The following is a 27,156-nucleotide window of genomic DNA, read 5'->3' as shown; positions in this document are numbered from 1 at the left end:
GGATACCTCACCCTATCATTTCTTTAAGGGATCCTGAAGGGGCGTCCATCGGCTTTGTATAGTATCCCAAAATCCAGGCTTTCAACATATTAGATTATTTATAAAAAACAAATTCCAGCCGTACCTGTGAAGATGGTGTGGCGTCCAGAAGATTAAGTAGATGTCTGAGACATCTTTTTTTGGGCTTTGTCCAGCCAGCAAGAGAGGTGATCTTTAAAAATCATTGAGCCATGCGTGAGCGTTGCCAAACATTTGGCGTCAGTTACTTTACAGATGCCAGTTAGATCAGGACCGCTCATTTTAGAGGCCAGTTTTTTAAAGCTCATCGTCATTGACAAGGCAGAATCCTTTAGACTGGATAGATGTGTAACATGGGAACCACGCTGGTTAAGGTAAATGCCCAGGTATTTAAGGCTTGTCACTTGTTCCAGAACCATATTGTTAATCGAGAAATTGAATTTGGCAGTGCATCGGTTTCTGATTCCAAAAGCCACGATTTTGAGTTTGGCATGATTAACTTCTAGTTTGTTTTCCACACAATACAGAGCGAGGGCCGCCAGAAATTGCTGCAGCCCTGCGGCCGTGTGGTCGAAGAGTAAAGTGTCATCGGAATACTGGCGACACTGTATGTGCGAGCCGGCAAATTTAGGAGGAAAAGCACGTGCTGAAGCCAGAGCTTTGTTTATATCCACCACCAAATAAAGACTGAACAACAGTGGAACAAGGATACAGCCGTGTTTTACTCCTAAAGTGGTCCCAATGTTACGGTTTGTAACTCTATTGGATGTGATTTTTACCTTTACCCAGGCTCCCGTTTATAAGCTTCTGATGGGTCTTGGTAGATTTTCCGAGCTGCCCCAATCAGACAGATTCTGCCAAAGTCTTTCTCTGTCCTCTTTATCAAAAGCGGTTTTGAAATCGATGGATGCGACATAAAGCTGAGTGCCTTTTTGATGTTAGAGATTTTAATCAAGGAAGAGAAGATGATCAGGCTATCTTCAGTGCCATGCCCGTGCCTAAAGCCCAATTGAGTGGCAGGATATCCGCAATGCAGTAGAGCGCTTGACACAGGCCGAAAATAGGATATCCGGGGCAGAGAATGCTATCACGACACTGCAAGGCAAGGTCGCTACCCTAGAGGGACTCACACGGGGGCTGGCCTCTCGAGCCGAAGATGCAGAGGGGAAAGCCTGTTGCAATAACCTGTGCTTCGTGGGGTTCCCGAAGGGGTGTGAGGGCTCGGACATGTGTGCATTCTTGGACCATTGACTCATATCATGGATATTGGACGATGCCCTGTCCTCTTGCTTCGTTCTGGAGGGTGCACACCTGGCACTTGCGGCCAGACCACCGCCAGGAGCTCGCCCTTGCCCCGTAATCACGCGGATCCTCAACTACCGCAAAGTGATCCTGAGACAAGCATGGGGTCAAAAGTCCCTAACCTACGAGTCCCATCTGATTATGATCTTTACGGACTATACCAAAATAGTACATCAACAGAGACAGTCATTTACTGCTGCCAAAGCGCGCCTCTGTGAATTGCAAATATCCTAGATGCTGCTCTTTCTGGCTCCACTCAGAGTCAAATATAAGAATAATACAATGTTCTTCGACACATCGGAGGAGGTATTTCAATGGACAGATGAGTGCCTGCCGATCATGGCCCGCACTCCACCACCTCGAGACTCAGATTCATCATTCTGAGACCCAGGTCTACAGAAGAATACAACTCCCAAGGACAAACGGCTGCACCGGTCAAGATCCTCCTGGCGTTCTAACTCCCGCGGAGATAAACAACTTGGAACTCAGAAGGCGGATTCGTGAATGGCACCAGATCTGCCTTAACTCCAAACTTGACTCTAGGCAGGACAAGGTGCTACGTGCGATTCTCCAAAAGCCTTCCAGGTCCGTCAGGCTAAAAGCCTGCCCTATTAATTGTAGATCTCTACCGAAACATGCATTAGACATCCATCTGTCTTTAATAGATAACAACTGGGATCTCCTGTTCCTGACGGAGACTTGGCTTCAAGAAGACACTAATCCAGCGGTAGCTTTAGCTATTCCCCAGGGCTATGGCATAGTTTGCGCAAATAGACATGACAATAGACCAGGTGAAGGGTTGGCGATCATTTCTAAAGACACTTGGGAGATCGCGCTTTCCAAATTCGACCAGATAGGCAGTATTGAAGGACTTCCTTTCTGTAATAAATTATCTGCCTCCACCTCCTTTATGGGGCTTCTCCTTTATAGACCCCCGAATTGTTGTCATAGTGCCTCCCTCTCCCTTGTGGATTACATTGCACAGGCTAGCATACGCTACTCTAATTTTACCATCCTGGGCGATCTAAACCTTCATGTGGATGATCCATCTTGCTCTCATAGTGCTAATTTCATCTCTGCACTTGCAGGTTGCAACTTGATCCAACTAGTCACATCCTTTACTCATAAAGCTGGTCATATACTAGACTTGATTTGCTCGAATATATCAGACCTCTCTGTATTTCCTCCTGAGCCGGTCATCTGGTCGGACCATTTCCTGATCCCTTTTCATGTACATCTGACTGGTTAATTAAGGGTCACGTCCAGGCCAAAGGAATTAAGAAGGAATTGGAGTAGGGTATCATTAGAGTCCCTGACCCCACTCTTGATAGACTCAAAGCCTTCCTCATCTACTAATCTCGAGAACAGCATCATGAACCTTAATGCATGGGTTAGTGACACCCTCGATATAATTGCACCCCGGAGGCCAGTTACCTCCACAAGAACCTCCCTTTCCGCGCCTTGGTTCTCAGCAAATGTTAAAGTCAAGAAAAGTGAATGTAAAAGGCTGGAGCGAAAATGGAGATTACTGTACTCTCCGGAGGACAAAATCTGTTATCGAGCAGCACTTAAAGAATATCGCAAACTACTCTGCGGAGCTAAAAGAGATTTCTTTACTGAATGCATTGCCAGTGCCAAGAACTCCTACAGAGAGGTTTTTAAGGTTGTGAAGTCCTTCACTAACCCGACAGTACTTACCCACTCTATCACCCCATCACAGGAGTTTTGTAATAAGCTATGGGATTTCTTTGAGGAGAAAATATCCCAGATCTATACAACTTTCCCAGTAGCACATCCTCATTCTGGAGAGGGCATTTTTAGTAGCCCCAGCGACACTCAGCCAGTGTTCTCGGAATTTGCTACTATCTCATTAGAAGCCTCTTTGGGGGAACTCCAGAAATGCAAATCCGGGTCACCTGGCGATCCCTGGCCGTTGAAACAATATCGTGCCTTGGCTGAGCTGCTCAATCCCCCCAATGAATGCCACCTGGAATTCTTCGCTAAGACAGGGGCTCTTTCCAGCGGCCTGGAAACATGCATTTCTTTTTCCTATTTTAAAGAAAGTTAATGCTGACCCTACAGTCACTAGTAACTATAGCCTGTCGCTTGCCCCTGCTAAAATTCTTGAAAAGCTAGCTCACCAGCAGTTGGCGGCTTTTATTGAGTCAAACAGCATACTCCATGATTCCCAGTCCGGATTTCACCCTGGTTTTCGCACAGAAACAGCGCTGACTGAGATGGCAGATGCCATCCGATGGGCGGTGGCTGGGGGCTCGGCGGTCATGCTGGTACTACTCGACCTGACAGCAGCGTTTGACACATTCCATCTTACTGGATCACCTAAAGCAAATCAGCATCCAGGGGACAGCGCTTGACTGGATCGCGTCTTACCTACATGGCCAAGTACAACAGGTTTCGATCCCCCCTTACACCTCCACCACAAAACCACTAAAGTGGGGGGTACCACAGAGGTCGTCCTTGAGCCTGCTACTTTTCAACATCTATTTGGCTCCGCTCGCGGAGCTTATCGCCGACACTGGGATCAAGGTGACATCTTATGCTGATGACACACAACTGATGTATACTTTCAGTGGAATGTCCGCACCTTCCTTTGACTCTCTGAAACTATGCCTAAAAAACATCTCTGCCTGGATGAGCACTAACTTTCTTAAACTTAATTTTGACAAGACGGAGGTCTTGTTTTTTAATTAAGCTGTAACACCCTCCTCAGCATTATGGTGGCCAGCTGATTTAGGACCCCGACTCCTAAGGACTCAGTTAAGAATCTAAGAGTTAGGTGGGACAAAGATCTGTCCCTTGCCACCCAGGTTCAACAGGTATCTGCGGCCTGCTTCGGCAAGATAAAAATCATTAGGAAATTAATTGATTACTTGCCTGAGTCAGCACGTAAAACTGTCGGGCACGCCCTTATCACGTCCCATCTTGATTATGCTAACGGTCTCTATATGAGTTCGCCAATTGGTCTGATCCGTAGGCTTTAGAGAGTACAGAATTCAGCAGCCAGACTGGTCTGCAAGGTCCCTCTTCGCAAACGTATTTCTCCTTACCTGAGAAAACTGCATTGACTACCTGTGGCCAAGCGCATTGAATTTAAGGTTATTTTCTTTTTGCTTTTTGGGCACTTCAAGGAAGGGGTCCAAATATTTGAGGAAGAGACTTGGTCCTTACCAGTTTCGCGAAAGCCAGAATAGGGGGGAAGGACTTTCGAGGTGGGCATTTCTGAATGCTGGAATAACCTTCCTCTTCAACTGCGCACATTGCAGTCTGAACCAGAATTTAGAAAGACCCTGATAACTTGGCTCTTTAGACGTAATGACTAAGGTATACTGACTACTATCTCTATCAATGTCCGTGTTAGCGCCGGGACACCCCATCCGGGGTAGCTGTGCGCTTTACAAGTGTCTTTATTATTATTATTAATATTATCTGCACCTAGAACTGCTAAATCCATGCTGCAGAGCTTTCTTCACAAATTTGACCACGTATCCGCAACGACAAGGGTTACTACATTGAAACTGATTTTCTTTACAGGTCCCACGGACATACGATAGGAATGGGACCCCTGGGTAACTTTTGGACTTCATCGGCCCTCACCCCCTGTTGGGGTGGGAACCATATAATGTCCGCGACAGATACTTCAGTGTTCTTTGGGGTATTGGGGTGGGGTGGGGTTGGGATGGGATGGGCGGGTGTTCCTATTTTAATTCTCGTAGGTTGTTGAAGTTCTATGCATCTACAGTTTGTCATTTACTAGAGGTATCTCCGTCACACATGTATCTAACTCTCATATCACATTTCATGACATCACCCCTGAATAACACAGCTCCATTCGGAGTAATTAAAGTCGTCTCCTGGAATGTTTGAGCCTCCTGGATAAGATTAAGAGGTGAGCAATTCCTAAATATGCAAAGAGCGTGGGGTGCGGATGTTTTGCTTTTGCAAGAAACACACTTATTGGGGGCCGGTGCCCCGTGCCTTGCCCGCTACGGGCACACACAAGTATTCAATTCAGGGTTTACGGGAGGGTTAAGGGGGGTTGCCATAGTAATCCATCGCAGAATTCTGTATATTCACACACATACATGGACCGACATGCAGGGCAGCTACTTGCTTCTACACGGCACGATCTGGGGATAACCCATAATGGTGGGCAGCATATATGGCCCCAACTCCTTAGTCAGGCATTTTCAGAGCGCCTTATTGATACCTGGGGCTCACTGCTGGATGTATTGTCACTCATGGGTGGAGATTGGAACGATGTGATGGACCCTGCCTGAGATAGATGTCGCCCTGGTGCCACACGTCACACACAGGGAGTCCCGGCTGGGGCCCCTGGAACAAATGCAGGGCTGGGTTGACTCATGCAGAATTTTTCATCCCGCAGACACTAGTTTCACATATTTCTCAACGGTGCACGTGTCCTTTTCCAGACTGGATTACATCTTCATTACTAGAGCCCACATTCCCAGCGTGGCGGCGACAGAGATTCTGCCAAGAGGCTTGTCAGACCATTCCCCGGTCCAAATTCATTTACAAATCGGCCCGGACATTCTGCATTTTACGGGGGTATGTCTCCCTGGCACTTACATAACCCCGCCTATAAAACAAATCTCCACACTTCCTTGCTAGAGTACTTCTCCTTAAAGGCAGAATCTGCACCCTCTGCCTCAATACTATGGGAGGCCATGAAACACAGCATTCGTGGGTTTGATATGAGTCATTGCACGGCCGCCAGAAGAAATCAACCCTAATACAACTCAAAGCCTAGATCCTCAAATCTGAGAGAGACGCACTGGAGTCGGATGGTAACAGCGCCCGTAGGCAACTGGCGGTGCTACAGAAAGGATATCAAAGCCTCCTCCTAGATGAAGCAAAACTGGACTGGCAGGCCACACCAAGTCGGATTTACCAAAGGGGAGACAAGTCCGGGAAATTATTACCTATACTGTGCCAGTATTCCCTCAAACCGATAGATGTATCCATGATTATGTCCCCCACTGGAGAGTTATTATTTAACCCCACATCCATTGCCAAGACCTTTGCTGAATTCTACCGCTCTCTTTACACCAAACATGAGGTCATATCAGAATCCCAGATAGAGGATTTTTTTCTGGGCATTCCGCCTAGGGCATTGTCCGGCGCCGCACGCAACTCCCTGGACGAACCTATTACGCTCGAGGAACTCACCTTGGCGGCGGCAGGGATTGCGTCCGGCAAAGAGCCAGGACCCAACAGGTTCCCCAGTGAGTTTTTCAAAATGTTTGCATTCATACTGGGTCCTCATTACCTCGTGACTCTGGACGAAGCCATCCAGAAGAAGATCCTACCAACAGACTGGAGATACGCGGAAATCGTTGTTTTTCTTAAACCAGGGCGCCCTCCGGACCTGTACTCATCTTACAGGCCTATATCTCTGCTAAATATCGAGGCAAAGCTTTTAGCCAAAGTACTGGCAAACAGATTGATCAAACACCTTACAGACTTAATCCATCCTGATCAGGCCGGCTTCATGCCGCAAAGATTGACCCGACACAACATCCGTAGACTCCATAACGCCACTGCTGCTATTGATCGTCTAAAGAGACCGGCCACGCTGCTCCTGGTAGATATGGACAAGGCATTTGATTCGGTGAGTTGGACCTATATGTTCATCTTATTGAGGCACTTAAACATGGGTCCCAGTCTCATTGCACTGATTAGATTACTATATACTGACCTAACTGCATCTGTGCGGGTAGCCGGAACTACTTCAGACCATTTCCCTATTAATTGTGGTACACGTCACGGTTTCCCTCTCTCAACTCTATTAATTGTTATCGAGCCGCTAGAAGCAGAGGGTAAGACGTGATGCCCTCTATAGTGGGTTAGAGTGGACCGCGGACATAACGGACCGTATAGCCACATATGCAGATGACATCATGTTCTTCTTGACCGATCCCCTCCGGACTGGGCCCCAAATATTCCAGGTCATATGCATTTTTGGCAAGACGTCAGGCCTTCACATGAACCCCACTAAGTCTCAAATATGGCCACTTAGAGGGTTGTTGGGGAGCGGGAGACGGGCCGACGGTCTGAAGTGTGTAACACAGGGCTTTACCTACTAGGGCATCTTTGTATCAGACTGCCAAGCACTCTCCTGGAAGAAAAACCTGGAAATAACTACAACCAAAGTCAAAGCAGAGATGAAAAATTGGGCCTCGCTCCCCCTCTCACTCTATGGAACGTCGGACATCTTCAAGATGGTATCTTTGCCGAAACTACTCTACCAATTACAATCCCATCCATACCCGATTCCTATGACCTGGTTTCGGCAAATTAATGCAGTATTGGGCCAATTCATGTGGGGGTGTTGCTCAGCTAGAGTCGCCCTGCGCACATGAATGCAATCCACTTACTGCGGCGGCATCGCCACGGCAGACATACATTCCTACTACGCAGAATCACAATTACAGGTCTTGAATGAATGTTGGTATGGGCCATGGGACGAACCCGCATATGAGATCGAATGGTGGATTATGGAAGAACCATCTCTATACCCGCTCCTTTACAGCAAATCGGGCCCTAAGGGCCTAACCCGCGCTACACAGGTAGTAATCTTGTCCTGGCGACAGATGTTGCGCAGCTTGGGCTGGTGGGGACGCCTTACACGGGAGACCCCGCTGTGGCGAAACCACCTACTCCCTCAGGTTGCGGACTTACAGGGGTTCAGTGGATGGGATCACATTGGAATCTCAATCTAGGGGATATTATGAGGGGCCACACCCTGAGGTCCTTTCAGGATCTCCAGGGGGAGTTCTTTATGCCCCACTCTCAATTCTACAAATATTTACAACTATGTCATGCCTTGCTACCTTACATTAGGGATCGGACAGCCCTGCCCGAGTTTAGTCCACTAGAGGGAAAGCTTCTGATGTGGGACTTGGGGGACCATAAAATCTCCAAAATTTACCAGACCCTAGTGACGAACAGCCCCACAACCCTTACTTCTCTACGGTCTCATGAGACACGGACATAGGACCCATAGATGATGATGACTGGTCCGAGGCACTCCAATCACCACGTGGAGCCGCAATCTCCACCCGACTACATTATATTCAATTCAAATACTTACATAGGAGGGTGTACTACACCCGACAAAGATTATGGCGGGCTAGATTGACCGTCTCTCCCCGGTGTCTTTGCTGTCACTTCAAAGACGGCACCTTCCTACACACAGTCTAAACGTGCCCCACTCTCGATAGCATTTGGCGGGGGTGCTACAAAGCCTATCCGCAGTATTAACATGGGATATTCCTCGATCTCCCAAACTCACGCTCCTGCATTGCACAGATTAAATTGGGGGGAATCATTATAAAAGACATTTATTATTTTTGGGTCTAACCCTTGCAAAATTGGATATTGCCAAACATTGGAAGGCTGACACCCCCCCTTGTGAATCGACATGGAAGGGAAGCATGGATTATTCTATGGAGTTAGAACGACCCGTATTCATTGGTCGGGCGTGTCCACAAAAGCACACTAAAATATGGAAACGGTGGCCCACATATAGGAACATACCCATGGAGAGACACACTACAGAAGATTATCAATTAATGGATGAAGGTATAACATGCCCATAAAGATTGAGAGATTACACTGTCACCATACCCCAGTAACCAAGAATTATATGCAAGTGACAAGATGCAGAGTCTGGATTAGTTTGATGCAGCAGTTGTTGTTGTTTAATGAGTGTAATCAGACGATACTGGATAAGATGTGGACTGCAATTTTTCTTGCATATACAAATGTGATGACTTATAAGTCCATTATCGTATGGAAATCCTGTATTGACCATCACAACCTCCATAAAATATGTTTTAACCCCTTCGATGCTCATGACGGAGCGGTTCCGTCATGAGCATCGGTTGAGCTGTGCTCATGACGGAACCGCTCCATCATGAGCACAGCCCCTGGGGGAAGCGCTGGCGCTCCCCCCCTGGGGCATCGATCGTGCCCCCACAGATGGGGATGGCAGCGGAAGAGTTTCCGCTGCCACCCCGAGCCCCCCACGCTTCCTGATGACGTCAGCGCGCACAGCGCGCGCTGGCGTCATCAGGAAGCATTGGACGCGCTGGAATTCATTACTTCCAGCGCGTCCAACGGGGAGGGTAAGTGTTTTGCTGCGGTGTGGCGGGGGGTGGGGCGGAATTCCAGGGCCTTGAGGCATCGGGGGAGAGGAAAGAGTATTTCCTCTCCCCTGATGTCTCAATGCTGGGCATTCCTGTCCCACGATCGCGCACAGCGTCGCGATCGTGGGACAGGAATGCCCCCACTAGACCCCAGGGATGTTGTTTTTGGCCATTTGGGAAGCGACCCCTTGGGAAAGGGTCGCTTCCCTGGGGGACAATTTTGGACAGACTTTTCTGCCTCCCCTGGGGCAGATCGGTCCACTTTCGGTCCGTTTCTGCCCCCAGGGGGGGCAGAAAAGCCCACTAGACACCAGGGATGTCGTAATGGTGATATGGGAAGCGACCCCTTGGGCAAGGGTCGCTTCCCTGGGGGATAATTTTTGCAAAGACTCTTCTGCCCCCCCTGGGGGCTGATCGGTCCACTTTCGGTCCGTTTCTGCCCCCAGGGGGGGCAGAAAAGCCCACTAGACACCAGGGAATTTTGTAATATCGTTATGGGAAGCGACCCCTTGGGCAAGGGTCGCTTCCCTGGGGGAGAATTTGTGCACAGACTTTTCTGCCCCCCCTGGGGGCAGATCGGTCCACTTTCGGTCCGTTTCTGCCCCCAGGGGGGGGGCAGAGAAGCCCACTAGACACCAGGGAATTTCGATATATTGATATGGGATGCGATCCCTTGGGCAAGGGTCGCTTCCCTGGGGGAGAATTTGGGAGAATTTGTGCACAGACTTTTCTGCCCCCCCTGGGGGCAGATCGGTCCACTTCCGGTCTGTTTCTGCCCCCAGGGGGGGCAAAAAAGCCCACTAGACACCAGGGAATTTCGCAATTTTGTTATGGGAAGCGACCCCTTGGGCAAGGGTCGCTTCCCTGGGGGAGAATTTGTGCACAGACTTTTCTGCCCCCCCTGGGGGCAGATCGGTCCACTTTCGGTCCGTTTCTGCCACTAGACACCAGGGAATTTCGTTATAGTGATATGGGAAGCGACCCCTTGGGCAAGGGTCTCTTCCCTTGGGCAATAATTTTTGCACAGACTTTTCTGCCCCCCCCCTGGGGGCAGATCGGTCCACTTTTGCTCTGTGTCTGGCCCCGGGGGGGGGGGGGGCAGAAAAGCCCACTAGACACCAGGGAATTAGTGTAAATAAAAATGGAAGTGACCCCTTTGGCAAGTGTCGCTTCCAGGGGGCAATTTTTATAATATGTATTTGGCCCACCCGCCCCGGGACAGAGTAGCCTTTTTTTTCCTGCTGTTTTCTGCCCCACTTGGAACATAACGATTGACCATTTGGGTAGTAACATAGAATGTTGTTATGTTTATTGTTTTTTTTTTGTGAATTGCAATAGTAATGTTTTTTTTTTTTTTTTACTTTTTTGTTCTAGGTAAAGGCTTTTGCTCTTTTCAGTTTGCCGTGTTTCTGGCGGTTCTGCTGTTTGTGTAGTTTGGTAAGAGACTCTTTTTTGTACAATGTAAATGTGTTTGATTTCTCTGCATGAATTTTTTTTGCAAATGGTGTAATAATAGCAGTATGTTTGTTTTTTGAGTGTCAAAAACTTTTTGCATTGGTGCTCGATGTGTATTTTGTTGTCTTGTGAGTAATTTGTTTTTTTTTTCTTCTTTCTAGTTTGATATCGTTGGTTTTTGCTGTGTCACTGCAGAGTTGGTTTCTGGTGAGTGCAGCTGTCTCTTGTAATTGGATTGTATAGTTTTTGAGTACATTGATCTTTGTGATAAAGGAACACATTTCTTTACTTACTCGGTTTGCACATTGTTGGTTGTTGTTGACTTGTTTGTGCAGTCTTCTATCTTAGTAAGTATAATGGCTAGCCGCAGGATGACTGCTCAGCAGGTTGTTGGTTTGCTGTTTGAGTCTTCCTCTGATATTGGTTCAGAGACTGACTCTGCATCTGAGGGAGAAGAGGCAGGGGACGATTCTGGCAGTGAGTTGTCTCTCCGTATGGAGTCATCGGATGATGAAGATACTCTTAGTGCGGATGAAGTGCCTGTGTTAGAGGCGGAGACTGATGTGCCGATAGTGCGGCAAGAGGCATCTGGGCTGCAGCCTGGGGCTGCAAGGCTTCCCGTTGGTGTAGTGCGGCAAGAGGCATCTGGGTTGCAGGCTGGGGCTGCAAGGCTTCCCGTTGGTGTAGTGCGGCAAGAGGCTTCTGGGCTGCAGGCTGGGGCTGCAAGGCTTCCCTTTGAAAGTGATGACCTCTGGGTTGCCCCTGGCATGGTGCAGCCGGCATTGCCAGAGTTTACTGGTGTTCCAGGGTCTAGAGTGAATACTGAAAACTTTTTGCAGGACAATTTTTTTCAGTTGTTTATGGACGATGTGTTTTTTGAAGAGATTGTTGAGCAGACTAATTTGTATGCCGAACAGTTTTTGAGGGACAACTGTGCCAGTCTTAAGCCACACTCTAGAGCTACCCGGTGGACTCCCACAAATGTTGAAGAGATGAAGAAGTTCTTGGGTTTAACTTTTTTGATGGGCTTGCTAAGGAAGCCATCAATGTCTTCATATTGGTCTAGCAGTCCCTTGATGGCAACGTCTATTTTTCCGGCAGTCATGACTCGTGACAGGTATTTGCTTCTGCTTCGGATGATGCATTTTGTTGATAATGGTTTAGCGTTGCCACGAGATCACCCTGACTGTGACCGTTTTTTTAACATTAGGCCTGTCCTTGATCACTTTGTTGATCGATTTTCTGAGATTTATGCCCCTGGGAAAGAAATTGCAGTGGATGAGTCTTTGGTGTTGTTCAAGGGCCGCTTGGTTTTTAGGCAATACATTCCTAGTAAGAGGGCACGCTATGGAATAAAGCTGTATATGCTGTGTGACAGTAGGACTGGATATGTCTCTAATTTCAGGGTGTACACCGGTAAGGAATCTAGGTTTAACCTCCCTGGTTGTCCGTCCACTTTTGGAGTGACTGAGAAAATTGTTTGGGAACTTGGAAGAGGATTTTTTAACAAAGGCCACCATTTATATGTAGATAACTTCTACACTGGTGTGCGGTTGTTCAGGGAATTGGCCAAAGTGGACACTCTTGCTTGTGGCACAATCCGCTCTAACCGTAAAGGTTTCCCGAAAGAACTTGTTTGTGAAAAGCTTGTGCGGGGACAGTGCAGTGCGTTGCGTTGCCAGGAGCTTCTTGCTGTGAAGTTTACAGACAGGAGAGATGTCTACATGCTGACTACCATCCATGATGAAAGCACTGCACCTGTGACTGTTTGGGGTCAGGTCGCTGAAGCGCGCAAACCTGTGTGTATTTTAGACTATAATAGGCACATGGGTGGTGTTGACAGAGTAGATCAGAGGTTGGAACCTTACACTGCTCTTCGTAAGGCTTACATTTGGTACAAGAAGTTGGCTATCCATTTTTTCCACTTGGCAATGTTTAATGCTTTTGTTGTGTTCCAGGATTCTTGCCCTGAGTCAAAGATGACTTTTGCTAAGTTTCAGGAGTCTGTAATAGGCAGCCTTGTTGTAGTGGAACAGGCAAGTGTTCCTAGAGTTGGACTGGTGGAGGATGTTGCTAGATTGAAAGAACGCCACTTTCCAGATCACATTCCTCCCACACCCGCAAAAGATTTTCCCAGTAGGAGATGTAGAGTCTGTTGGCGAAAAGGTTTGCGGAAGGAGAGTCGAATGTACTGCCCCGACTGTCCTTCTCATCCTGCACTGTGTCTCCCTGCTTGTTTTAGAGCGTACCACACACGAAATAATTTTTGGGAGGATTCTTGAGTGGTAAAGTGAACTGCCTGGTCTGTATTCTTTGGATAATTTGATTCTGTTTCAAGGTTGGTGTTAGTGCAATGTATTTAGTTGCTGATTTTCTGTTAGAAGATTTGTATCTATTTGCAATTTGTTTGTGTTTTTATTTTTTTCTAAAAAAATCCTAAATGTGATGGCGGTGTGTGTAGGCTTGCGCTTGGCTGTTGGTGTGTGTGGACTGGCACTTGGTTGGTGGTGTGCGCGGAATGGTGCTTGGCTGGCGGTGTGCATGGACTGGCGGTGTGCGTGGACTGGTGCGTGGCTGGTGGTGTGCGTGGAATGGAGCTTGGCTGGCAGTGTGCGTGGAATGGTGCTTGGCTGGCGGTGTGCGTGGACTGGTACTTGGCTGGCGGTGTGCGTGGACTGGTGGTGTGTGTGGACTGGTGCTTGGCTGGTGGTGTCCGTGGACTGGAGCTTGGCTGGTGGTGTGCGTGTACTGGAGCTTGGCTGGCGGTGTGCGTGGAATGGTGCTTGGCTGGCGGTGTGCGTGGAATGGTACTTGGCTGGTGGTGTGTGCGGACTGGTGCTTGGCTGGTGGTGTCCGTGGACTGGCGCTTGGCTAGCGGTGTGCGTGGACTGGTGTTTGGCTAGCGGTGTGTGTGGACTGGTGCTCGGCTGGCTGTGTGTGAGTAGTGACTTTCTGCTGGTCACTACACACACTGCTAGCTGAGTGCCACTCCACGCAATCCATCAGCCTGTGTAGTTGCTGTGTCTTGATTGTGGGCGTGTGAAAGTGATGGGCCCTTGAATGGCGCTGTCTGCTGGTGTGAGTTTTGTTATGTGATGGGCCCGCGGCTGGCGGTGTGAATGGTTTTGTATGTCTCACACGTATGAAAGGTGTATGAATGGCCTGTAAAGAGGTTGGTGCCTTGTCGTGGCTTTACAGCTCACGAGCTGTGAGTCAATGGTTCAGTTTCATGCCCTTTCAATTATTACCAGTGCATTTCATTTCTGTGAAATCACTTGCTAATACAATTGTATCTACTGAACCATCACTCACCCTCGTGCCAAATCCAACCAGTATGTGTGTGTGCTTGCGGATTAGATGGCTGTGCAATAATATTTGTCTTTCTGAAGCAGGGTGTACCTTGTCCCTTTTTGGTGAATTTTGTAATGTGTTGCTTTTGTGCCTGGTGGTGCGAATGGTCTTGTTTGTATCACGTATGAAAGGTGTATGAATGGCCTGTAAAGTGGTTGGTGCCTTGACGTGGCTTTACAGCTCACGAGCTGCGAGTCATTGGTTTGGTTTTTTGTGAATTTAATTATTGACAGTGCATTTCATTTTTGTGAAATCTCTTGTTAATAAAATTTAATACACTGAACCATGACTCGCCCTCGTGCCAAATCCAACCAGTATGTGTGTGTGTTTGAGGAATAGATGGTTGTGCAGGAAACTTTGTTTTTAGTTTCTCTGCCAAGGTACACTTTCCATTCAAGAATAACCCACCAACTGTAGATATTGTCGAAAACCCATGGGAGTTCATGGTGATGTCTCTCTTGTGAATTCAAAACATTTTTTTATCCCCAATGTCCTGCAAACCTCAAAATGTCTGCCACATTTTCTTTGCAATATTATTCCAAAATTCTCACACTGTAGGAACAATAGTTAATCTGGTTTTGCAAGGGGGGTCACTTTGGTTTTTGGCCCGGTGCTCGGCGGCCATCTAGGGAAACCTACCAAACCCATGCATTTCTGAAAACTAGACACCCGGCGGCTTCCAGGGAGGTATGACTTGCGTGGATCCCCCAACGTTTCCTTACCCAGAATTCCCTGCAAACCTCAATTTTTGCTGAAAAAAATCACTTTTTTCACACATTTTGGGGTGGGAAAGTAGTGGCATCACCGGGCTCACACAAATTTACCACCACCCAGCGTTCCCCCAGGTCTCCCGGTAAAAATGGTGCCTCACTTGTGTGTGAGGCCCAAGTACCCGCGGCAGGCAAGGGCCCAAAACGTAGTGAGGCGACATCAAAATGGCCTATCGCAAAACCACCTGGTTTTGCAAGGGGGGTCACTTTGGTTTTTGGCCCGGTGCGCGGCGGCCATCTAGGGAAACCTACCAAACCCACGCATTTCTGAAAACTAGACACCCGGCGGCTTCCAGGGAGGTATGGCTTGCGTGGATCCCTCAACGTTTCCTTACCCAGAATCCCCTGCAAACCTCAATTTTTGCTGAAAAAATCACTTTTTTCACACATTTTGGGGAGGGAAAGTAGTGGCATCACCGGGCTCACACAAATTTACCACCACCCAGCGTTCCCCCAGGTCTCCCGGTAAAAATGGTGCCTCACTTGTGTGGGAGGCCCAAGTACCCGCGGCAGGCAAGGGCCCAAAACGTAGTGAGGCGACATCAAAATGGCCTATCGCAAAACCACCTGGTTTTGCAAGGGGGGTCACTTTGGTTTTTGGCCCGGTGCGCGGCGGCCATCTAGGGAAACCTACCAAACCCACGCATTTCTGAAAACTAGACACCCGGCGGCTTCCAGGGAGGTATGGCTTGCGTGGATCCCCCAACGTTTCCTTACCCAGAATCCCCTGCAAACCTCAATTTTTGCTGAAAAAATCACTTTTTTCACACATTTTGGGGTGGGAAAGTAGTGGCATCACCGGGCTCACACAAATTTACCACCACCCAGCGTTCCCCCAGGTCTCCCGGTAAAAATGGTGCCTCACTTGTGTGGGAGGCCCAAGTACCCGCGGCATGGTGGGAGGCAGTCAAGTCACCCCATCCTAGATTCCCCTGGGTGTCTAGTTTTCAAAAATGTATAGGTTTGCTAGGTTTCCCAAGGTGCTGGCAGGGCTAGGGTTCAAAAACTACAGCTAGTCCCTTTGCCAAAAAAAGGGTCATTTTTCACTGCAAAATTGAGGTGTGACCACGTTGCGTTTTGTGTCCTTTCCTGTCGCGGGCACTAGGCCGACCCGCACAAGTGAGGTACCATTTTTCTCGTAGGACTTTGGGGAACGCGGGGTGGGTGTAAATTTGTGGATCCACGCAGATTCCAGAACTATCCATCCCAGAAATGTGGGGAAAATGTGTTTTTTTTGTCATTTTTTTACGTTTGCAAGGGATTCTGGGTAACAGATCATGGTGGGAGGCAGTCAAGTCACCCCATCCTGGATTCCCCTGGGTGTCTAGTTTTCAAAAATGTATAGGTTTGCTAGGTTTCCCTAAGTGCCGGCAGGGCTAGGGTTCAAAAACTACAGCTAGTCACTTTGCCAAAAAAGGGTAATTTTTCACTGCAAAATTGAGGTGTGACCACGTTGCGTTTTGCGCCGTTTTCTGTCGCGGGCACTAGGCGGACCCGCACAAGTGAGGTACCATTTTTCTTGTAGGACTTTGGGGAACGCGGGGTGGGTGGAAATTTGTGGATCCACGCAGATTCCAGAACTTTCCACCACAGAAATGTGGGGAAAATGTGTTTTTTTTGTCAATTTTTTACGTTTGCAAGGGATTCTGGGTAACAGACCATGGTGGGAGGCAGTCAAGTCACCCCATCCTGGATTCCCCTGGGTGTCTAGTTTTCAAAAATGTATAGGTTTGCTAGGTTTCCCAAGGTGCTGGCAGGGCTAGGGTTCAAAAACTACAGCTAGTCCCTTTGCCAAAAAAGGGTCATTTTTCACTGCAAAATTGAGGTGTGACCACGTTGCGTTTGCGCCGTTTCTTGTCGTGGGCACTAGGCCGACCCGCACAAGTGAGGTACCATTTTTCTCGTAGGACTTTGGGGAACGCGGGGTGGGTGGAAATTTGTGGATCCACGCAGATTCCAGAACTTTCCACCACAGAAATGTGGGGAAAATTTGTTTTTTTTGGCAATTTTTTAGGTTTGCAAGGGATTCTGGGTAACAGAACCTGGTGGGAGGCAGTCAAGTCACCCCATCCTGGATTCCCCTGGGTGTCTAGTTTTCAAAAATGTATAGGTTTGCTAGGTTTCCCTAAGTGCCTGCAGGGCTAGGTTTCAAAAACTACAGCTAGACTCTTCGCAAAAAATGTGTAAATTTTCAGTGTGAAAATGTGGTGTGTTCACCTTAGGTTTTGAGCCACTTCCTGTCGTGGGCACTATGCCTACCCACACAAGTGAGGTACCGTTTTTATCGGGAGACTTAGGGTAGTTCAGATTTGTAAAGCAACTGTTATTACCTATTGATTTTTGATGCATTTCTCCCTTCCAAATGAAAGACATTGTGTAAAACAAAAGTCATTTTGAAAAATGACCAATAATTGTCATGCAAGTATGAGTATTCCCAATTTCGAAAAAGTGCAAATATACACTGTTTCTAAACTCTGTAATTTGTTCCCATTTCAGAAATACAAAGGTGTTTTTCATACCAATTTTTCCATGTATACATTTTCACACTATAATTGCTATATACCCAGAACTAAAAAAAAAAACATTACAAAATGCTGCTCATTTTTTTACTCTGGGTTCCTTGGGCTCTTGGTGAACCTACAAGTCCTATATATCCCCACAACCAGGAAGGTCCAGTGGATGTAACGGTACATTGCTTTCTAAGAGATGTCATAATTAGAAGAAGTTACAGGTGAAAACGTTGACTCAAAAGGCTGCTTTTTTCAACTAATTTTTAATTTTTCCTATATTTAACTGGTAGTTTCTATAAAGAAACCTTGATGGATCTACACAAATGACCCCTTGCTGAATTCAGAATTTTGTCTACTTTTCAAAAATGTATAGCTTTCCAGGATCCATTATTGTTTTTGTACCCATTTCTACCATTAACTGGAAGGAGGTTGAAAGCACAAAAAATAGCAAAAATAGGGTATGTCCCAGAAAAATGTCAAAACTGTGTGAAAAATGTTGGTTTTCTGACAAATATCTGTCATTCCCTAAAAGCTGGAGAAATGGTGATTTCAGCCCCACAAACCCTTTTTTGATAGCATTTGCAGAGAAAAACCCAGAAGCTTTCATTTGCAGCCCGTTTTTCCCATTTTTCACAAAAAAAACAAAATTTTGTTGTATTTTGACTAATTCCTGGGAACCCTCTAGGAGAATCCACAAACCCTGGGTACCTTTAGAATCCCCATGATGTTGGAAGAAAAGGACGCAAATTTGGCGTGGATACCTAATGTGGTCAAAAAGTTACAGGGGCCTAAGCGCGCACTACCCCAAATAGCCCAAAAAAGGCTTAGCACAGGAGGGGAAAAGGCCTAGCAGCGAAGGGGTTAAAAAAGAATTATGTTATCTTGTCACATATGCTCGGCTTTCAGAGACAAAGGTCAAAAGTCAGTTTGTCTTCCTACATTTACTTTTCTTTCTGTGAGTGAAGTTAGAGGATTTGGTAAAGTGAACTGTGTGACAACCGCATTGAGATCAGTTCACAGGTCAAATACATTACAGTTAGGTCGAGTAGACTTTTCAAGTTACAAGACGTGCAAGTCTAGTAACATTTTTATGATTTTTCAAACCCTGCATTATTTGTAATCATGGCTTGCTTTAGAGCCTGTCTGATGGGTTCGATATACTTAGTACCATGAGTGCCCACTCCGTTCTTACCAATAAATTGGCAATTATCACAAAAGAGATTAGTACTTGGAAATGGATTTGGGTGTAAACTGAAATTATGAAATTTAGCAGAAGATTCAACTAGAATCCAATGTGGATAGAATCATTGCTGCTTTTGATAATTGTCTATACGTTATGGCATCATCAAACATCCAAGCAGAATTTAGTGTGAGAACAAAGAAGATCTTTCCCAGAAACTATAAGGATTATATTATACCTAAAGAATGCAGACTCAATTTTGCAACAGAGCAGTCAAGATAAAATACTTAAAAAGTCTAGAAGCAAACAAACTCAAAATGAAACACAAAGAAGCCAATCTGCTTTGGCATGATCTAGAAAGAGAAGTGTGTGTAAAACAATCTTAGCCTCTTTTGCAAATTATTGTGACATGCTCCATGATAATAAACAACTCTGAAATAGCCATACCACAGCAAGATGGTTTGGACAATATATCACAACTTTACTAAGTCAATGATCAGCGGAGCCCAGAGAAAGAATGGTCACGGAATATATGTATCACTTACACTGAAAATAAACACCCTTCACCCACTACCAAACAGATTACCAAGTTTACCCAGAAAGCAAGTTATTCCAGAGAAATGGGCCCAGATCAGATTCCAATAGTAGTTTTAAAATCCAATAGCTCATTGTGGGGTACAGTTCTGGCTCCAGTTTTCAAACACTGTTATAAAGCGGAAAAATCCTTAAATCCTGTTCTGGAAGTATAATCCTCCATTTCCATAAAAAAGGCTCTAGAAGGGAGCAGCACAATTATAGACAGATGTCTTGGGGAAGATCTTTGTAAGACGTATTGGGAAAAAAATACAAGATTGGGTGAATGAAGAAAACATTATGAACAATCTGGATTTAAATCCAGTTGCTCAGCAACTGATAATATAGCAGACCTTCAATCTATACTTGATAAATATATATGGCCAACAAAACAGTGTGCAAATACAGCACCTATAGACTTTGCCACGTCCTTCGATCATGTAGAGCGATTATTATTCTAGAAAAAACTGCCCAATCTTGGAATGCCTTCCACTGAGCTGAGACTATTACTAGCTCTCCATCTTTCCGCCAGGTATAGAGTGGTCTTATGCAGTGACATTTGCCAGGGTGATTACACAAAATGGTCAAAATGGGTCTGTATCTTGGCCCTACAGCTTGTTTCATTATATCTGTATGATTTACCAAATAATTTTTCTCATGTAAATTATCCCCCCCACAATTAGGAACTTTTAGCAGTCACACCCTTTTAAACGCTGATGATCTAATTTGATTTAACCTCGCACCAGTTGGTTTGTAACACAATCTACATTACATCCCTTCACTGTTAAGCATTTTCTCAAGATAAATGTACAGAAAACCATAATAGTGATGTTTAATTCTAGGAAAAAAAGCCCTTCAATTTGCCCTGGGTAATGTTAAATTGGAATGAATAAACGATATTCCAGTCTCTGTACAATGTTCTTGCTTAACCTTAGCCAGAAACCCCACAAAGCCCAACTGACATCGAAGGCAATTGTGCCAAAAGGGCATTGAAGAATTCTTTTATTGCAATTGGTAGCAAGCAAATCAAATATTTAAAGAAGGTTGTAAGAAAATGGGGGTATTAGTTATAGGGGGTGGATGGTGACCTTGTTAGCTGAATCACTAAAGTCACTAAATTAAACTGAGCTCAATACCATGGTAGCTATGGCACACATTAGACAGGCAAACTTTAGAGGCAAAAATATTTATACAGCACCTAAAAAGTAAAAAAGCCAAAACACAACACAATAAAAATCAAAGACAAATTTAGAAAGATAAGAGTTTTGTAATACATAAAATGACACCAAATCAGCAAAAATCCAATAAGGGCAGCCAGAGATATGAATTTTTAAAGTTTAAGAATAAAAATAGCACAAAAAAGTGCTATAAGCCAACCATGGTCAACTTGTCACGGTAGACCGGGACCTAAGCGTGATTTGAGGGAGATCGTGATAGAGCCCAGTGAAGATTTCTACGTCAGGACCTACTCGCTTTTTTGAAGCTCGGATTCATCCTGTGGGACGAGGCTACAGGCTGTAGCTGAAAAGAGCTCATGAGGCCGGACACCTTCTCCATGGGGCCCGCTGAATTGGATTTGCTGCTGCGAAAAAGCTCAAAGCGCAGAAAACCTGAATGTTCAGCCCAGCGGCAACGCACGCACCTGCAACAGATCGGCTTGGCAGGTTTGTACCTGGCAATGCTTTAAATGAGGAGATACTGCCTAGTACTGAGTACCTGAACTTCTTTAATTTAAAAGGGAGAGTACCTGCACTTTTCAGCTCTCCTTCAATACATTTATAAATAGAACCCTTGAAATAGAGAGTACCAGAACTTCTGTCTTTCCTTGAAAGCAGTGGTCACAGGCCCCCAGAGATCTTTGGAACCAAAATGTTTTTGAGGCTCAGGTTTTTCATGATGTTAGGAGTGCACTTTGATACAGCCCAGGGTTCAGGAACATCAGGAACAGCACTCGAGGGTCAAAAGTCACTCCAGCAGAAGCCACCAGCAGGGTCCAGGGCAGATCCCAATGGAATTGGCAGCTTGGCAGTTGCAGGAAAGGCCTCTTATAGCTTGGTGTATCCCTGTAGCTTGATCAGGAGGTCAGACGTATGACCCTTGAAGCCCATTTCTTTGTCCTGGGTACAGAAAGGAGATTAAGTTCAGTCTTCTAGGTTTGTCTCAGGTCACAGACAGCAGATTCAGTCCTCTTCTGATCTTCGACAGGTTCATTAGTGTTCTCTTCCTGTGTTCCCTACAGCAAACAATCCCACTGTGCTCCTCTATTCCTAAATCCAAGATGCTAAAACCTACCTTTCACTATGCAGAGCCTGTGTACTCGCCCTACAGGTGTGGCCATGTAAATGAGCAACTCCTTTAACGTGGCCCTTCTAAACCAGCTCTGGGGGGCAGCTCTTCTCCCACTGTGATTGAAGCCTGCCAGACACAACGGGTGTAGCAATCCATGAGTGACATTTAATGTACAGACCCTGGCAACACTATGTAGCATACCCTAGGGACTTATAGTTAAACTAAATATATCAATTAGGAGTATGCACATTTCATCATCTAAAAAGGAGGAGCACAAGCACTTAAACTGGTTAGTAGGAGCAACGGGCACAGAGATCTGCAAAAACAGTTAAGGCAAAAACCTGTGGGTACACCATGCAAAAGATGAAAATTTCCTACAATGGTCTATACATCAAAGATTCTCCCAACATTGTCATATGGGATAGAACATGTACCTATGAGAGATTAGTCCTTCCTCCAAAAAGCAGAGGGGAAGATCTTACATTCTCTCTTTTGGGTCAATTCTTCAACCGCAGTACAGGACATTCAGTTAGAGTTTGGACGCTGTCAGTGGTGCAAGTAAAAAGAAAAAAATATGAATCAGACAAGAATGCTTAACAACGACTAGAAAAAATATGGTTGAGAAGGTCTCAAAATGAACTGAGAATTTAAATGTGTCACTCTGATGAGCATTCTTCTTTTTCAGAAACAGGTGGTAAACAGACAAAAAAAGATCGTTAATGAGATTATGATGAAAGCAAAACCTGTTTGAGCATTATGTTCAATCCGCATCATAAGTAACTAAATAAGGCATACATGGGGCACTGCAAGCTGTAGCTGACTGCATGGTCATAACATCTATAATAATTGGCACATCGTACACATGGTGTAATGATCTCATCTTACAGTTTCTCATATTCAGGAATTCTTCTGTTGCCTGCGTACGCGTCTGTCTTTGTGGTCTGGGCGTAGAAAATGTAGTATATAGTTGCTTTTTTGGACCAGTCAGCATTTTAAAAAACAGAAACATTTTGTATCAGACCTCTTTGGCCTCATAGCCTGTATTTGTTCTTGTTTTTTCTCTGAGCTGGCACATGCATCGATACCCAGTCTCAGTTTTCAGTTTCCAAACTATTCTGTTACAAGGGATCATCTTCTTTGAATTCTAATGTTTTACATTTGATCATTTGTCCTGTCCGAGGAAAGGAGGGCAGCGTAAGGAATTCTCCCCTTTGAGTGAGAAAGAAATTACCTTAATTTCGTTTTTTTTTCTTACCTTCAGCAGTGGCTATCCAGCCTGTCCATTGAGATGTTTTCAGTCAGTTTAAGAGCTGGCTGATTAGAGGAGACCTCCAGCTTTATCAGTATTTAGGAGGTATTATGCTGGATTTAGCTTTTTAAAGTGTGTTGTATATGTCCTTAGTGGCAGTACCTAGACTGTGAAACTGGATGAGGGACAAAGCAACACCATAAGAGATGCTGGCACCCAAGAAGGTCCTGGGAGCGCCATTTCACTTTTTACCATCAGTATTCAAGGCATGTTGCAATCGAAACTGGTTCAGGACCACTGAGTGCAACCATGCTGTCAAGCCTTCAGATTATGATCTTGTGGCCCATAATGCCAAATACAGCTCCGTTCAGTAAATATAATAAACACACCATAACACATCTTCCTCGCAATTTTGTTGCCTTTCTACAGCAGCTGGGCTGTGACGTTGCACTCACCTCTTTATCCTCCTTCTTTTCAGTTCTTGATTGAGATAAAGTTAGTATTGTGGGTGGGCCAAACAAACATACCAACATGTAGGAGCTTACTTCACTGCACCATACAAGTGTCCCCAGCTCAAACGCAATCCTACAGTGCCACAAACCATAACCAGGCCAGTTTCCCTCTGGCACCCAACCCTCAGTCGGTTCAGCAAAGCCGCCACCGCCTCCCCTGCTTCCTGGTGTCAGTTGCAGCCCCTTTCCTGTGTCAACTCACCACACATATCAGCAAGTGGGCTTAACATTAGCCGGCACAGCTACTGCGGTGCAGGCCCAAGCTCCGGTAGAGCCTCCTCTCAGGCACTGTGCACGGGTGGGAGCCCCTGGCCTAAGAGCTCCTGACTGGATCTGGGGGGACACTCATTGTACTTTGCGGGGGGTCCCCTCAAGTTTCGTAACACCACTGATTCCAGCAACCAAGTGCATAAATCTATGGATTGAGGGATTTTACCACTCACCAGCTCTAGATTTTGGGTTTGCTCAGCTTCACTGGGGTGTCGGTGGTAACCCTCACCAGCTGCTAAGGTTATTATAGGGATGCACATTGCTTACTCAAACTTATCCGAGTGATGGAAGGCCACAGAGAAAACTATAAAAGTCACAGACATTCATGTCTTGTTGATTGTTCTAGGTAAAATGTTTTTGGCCAGACGCTCTTGCCGCAGTTTACGTGTCCGCAAACACACGTAGAAATAAACTACTTGGATCAGTAAGATACATCAAATCAAATACAGGGTAACTGTTCCTGAGGGAAAAAGACACAAAAGAGATATCTAGGTTCTAGATAGGACATTAAATACACTTACCAGGAATGTCTTTTGTTGCCCTCACACACCCCTACGGATGTCATGCTTCATCATCGAGTAGGAGCTCCTCATCGGGCCAGCACTGCAATGCCCTACAGGTCCCCTAAGGGTCACTTTAGCAGTAAGATACACGCCATGCACAGCAGGACACGACTGTCTCTCCCTCATGTAGAACCAAGACCCACCTAAACCACATGCTCATTTTGCCATTTCGGTCATCAAAGTGTTCCTCGGATACACGTTCACAAACAGCTGTGTCTTATTCAATGGCATTCTAGTTACACTTTGCACAGTACAATACAGACACTGCAGCGATCTGCCATTTTGGGCAGACTTGGTTCCAGTAGGAAAGGGTACCAGTGCTACCCTGTTTAACAATCCCCTGCAAAATGGCGGTGAAGCAACTACAAAGTGACATTAGAAAAAATAAAAATGAATTATTTTAATGAACTGTTGAAGGAATCTCTGCTATCATAGAAACACTTAAAGAGACATAGCATTACTTAGCACTGAATAATCACAGGATTAGACAGCAGAGAGGGAAATGCTACACACCATGGATACAACTAAAAACAATGAGGAGCTCAAAGTAACCAGCATTAATGGCTTGAACATTATCCACCTTATATCAAATTCAAATAAAGTTCAACTGAGAATTATCATGTGATAGCTAGTTTTTACTGGGCAAATGAAACAAGCATTGGCATAGCCAATAGGTCTCGCCTTTGGGACCTTATAAGTGTTTAGCCATGCAACAGTTGCATAACTAAACACTTATAAGGTCCCAATAGCGAGACCTATTGGCTATGCCAATGCTTGTTTTAACTGCTGCAATCTATTGAAGCCTCACAGAGAACATCAAAGCGCGATCACGATCAAACATCAAAGCGGCCGTGCGGCCGCGAAAGTGAAAGTAATCGCGGCAAAGCGCGACGCGCGCGCCCGCGCACATGCACTGTAGCTCTAGGCTGGCCTGGTAGCACTTTTTGGAGCCCTCACAAAATGTCTCGCCAGACCAGCGCATGCGCTGGGTCAGGCGAGTCCTAAAAAACCACAGCACAATTGACTTGCGTCCTACGTATCGTTCAGAAGGTCATCATGATATATTAAACAGGCAGAAAACATCTCAACATTTTTACACTCATTTGATGAACTTTGCCAAATAACTTTAAAAAACAAGAATTGAGTTTATTTTTGATCAAGGCGAGGGCAATGTAATTACTTGCACCAGCTGAACTACTAATATCTGGCCTTCCAAAATTTAGTCCAGGAAACTTTAGTTGGCAAACTGGAGAGTAATAATACAACCTGTTACCACAAGAAAATACTCACACATATTAAAGCAAGCGAATAACTGTGGGGATATAAAGACACCCCCCAGATAACCAGATCTGAGCCTATCAAGATTTTTTTAAATGCTGACACTCTTCCACCTAATGAAGTTGACAACCTTCAAGTAAAGCCAACACATTTCCTAGAAGCCAAGAGATTGATTTTATATCCTATACTCATTAAACATCAAATAGAATGGACCTCCCCTGGGGGACTATTAAGATACGCTCAAGGAATATTGCACCTTGGATTGACAATTAAAGAGAGTCAGATCAGATCTAATCTCTTTCCTAACAACATATCAAAATATTTGTCCACGAGAAACCAGGATAACGGTGGATAGTCATATTTCTAATTCTACCTTTAAATAGTTGAACGGGAAGACCAAGTGAGGGCATCTACAGCCTAATTACAATAAGCTAGATATGAGACAGACCAACCTGCCAGTGTAGGGACTCCTTTGATAGATCTATTATGTTTTGCTTATACCTATGGCCTGTACCTCACCTTGGAATGTTGTCCAAAAATGTTCATACTGATTCCTACTCCCTCCTAGGATGGAAAGCAATGCCATTGTGCATATTTCTACTGAAATGAGATACTGTCAACATATTATCAACTGAAGAAATCCTGGAGGCTGTAATAAGTTTGACTTACCTGAGGATGCAAGTGTAAAGTAATAAAGCAGAGACCCACACTGATTCAACAGGAATGGTATCAAACACTGTAAGAAAAACAGAAGGAGGTTAAAATGTCTAGGAAAGAAACAAAGGTCTGGTTATTTCAACCCATCTAAAAGATGCTCTACAGCAGGGGTCTCCAACGAGTAGCTCGGGAGCTACTGGTAGCTCGCCAGTACCTTCAAAGTAGCTCTCAGAGGTGAAGTCAAGCCCAGTATAAAATTCAGAGAGTAGGTGCCTATTAAAGAAGGCAGCACTGCTCATCTCAAGACCCTTAGAGTGACAGTCACTAAAACCTATGGCAGTAACTCATACTTACACTCAAACACACACTGTATCGGCGTATAGGGCCTGCCACTTGACACGCTGTATCCAATCTCAATATAACTAAGCCACAAGGAGATTGACCATGTTCTAGTCCCTGCTTTATCAATCACAACATGTGTGTGAACAGTGGACCATGAAAGAAGTAGGCAGCAGTAGCATGCGCAGTAATCAGTGCCGACCCACCAAAGTGTGGGACTGCAGGAGTCAGAGTGAAAATGTGACAGTTGGGTGCATGATCAGCTCAAGACCTAAGGAGAACAGGGCATGATCCAGACCAGAGAAAATTAAGAGACTCATCAAGCATTTATGTGCGTTCATAATAAACACTATTGTTTCCTGAAAGCTACGCCTGGTGTCAAGCCCCAGCAAATGTGTACGCTAGCCCCCATTATAAGGGTGTTATCCCTGATATAATTGTGTCAGTTCCGGGCATAATAGTGCAAATGGCATAATAATGGTCATCCTTTACTATTTTGGGTATTTTTGGTCAAGTTGTGGTGTACTGGCAGCCATAATTTACATACTAGGAGCATGACTGGCCTACATTTACCTATTCCTGGAATATTAATGGTCATGACTGATGCATGGTTTCTGGCTTTTCTTCTGGAAAATTGAGTTTGTTTGCCCA

The 27,156-nt window shown here is 45.6% G+C and overlaps 1 protein-coding gene across 6 annotated transcripts in view; it reads right to left on the bottom strand.

Moving 5' to 3' along the window:
• Window positions 1-27,156, bottom strand: part of TMEM234 (transmembrane protein 234) — a 107,533-nt gene that overhangs the window by 13,148 nt on the left and 67,229 nt on the right. For 5 of the 6 annotated variants that reach the window (XM_085648419.1, XM_085648418.1, XM_085648422.1 and 2 more), the window contains exon 3: window positions 26,179-26,245. The exons of the other annotated variant lie outside the window; for it this stretch is intronic. In XM_085648419.1, coding sequence (XP_085504545.1) covers window positions 26,179-26,245 — 67 coding nt within the window. The remainder of the gene's footprint in view (window positions 1-26,178; window positions 26,246-27,156) is intronic. 6 annotated transcript variants of the gene reach the window in all.

Source organism: Triturus cristatus, chromosome 3_2 (genome assembly GCF_964204655.1).
Source record: "Triturus cristatus chromosome 3_2, aTriCri1.1, whole genome shotgun sequence".
NCBI classification, from domain to species: Eukaryota; Metazoa; Chordata; class Amphibia; order Caudata; family Salamandridae; genus Triturus; species Triturus cristatus.
This window is presented reverse-complemented; position numbering and strand designations above follow the sequence as displayed.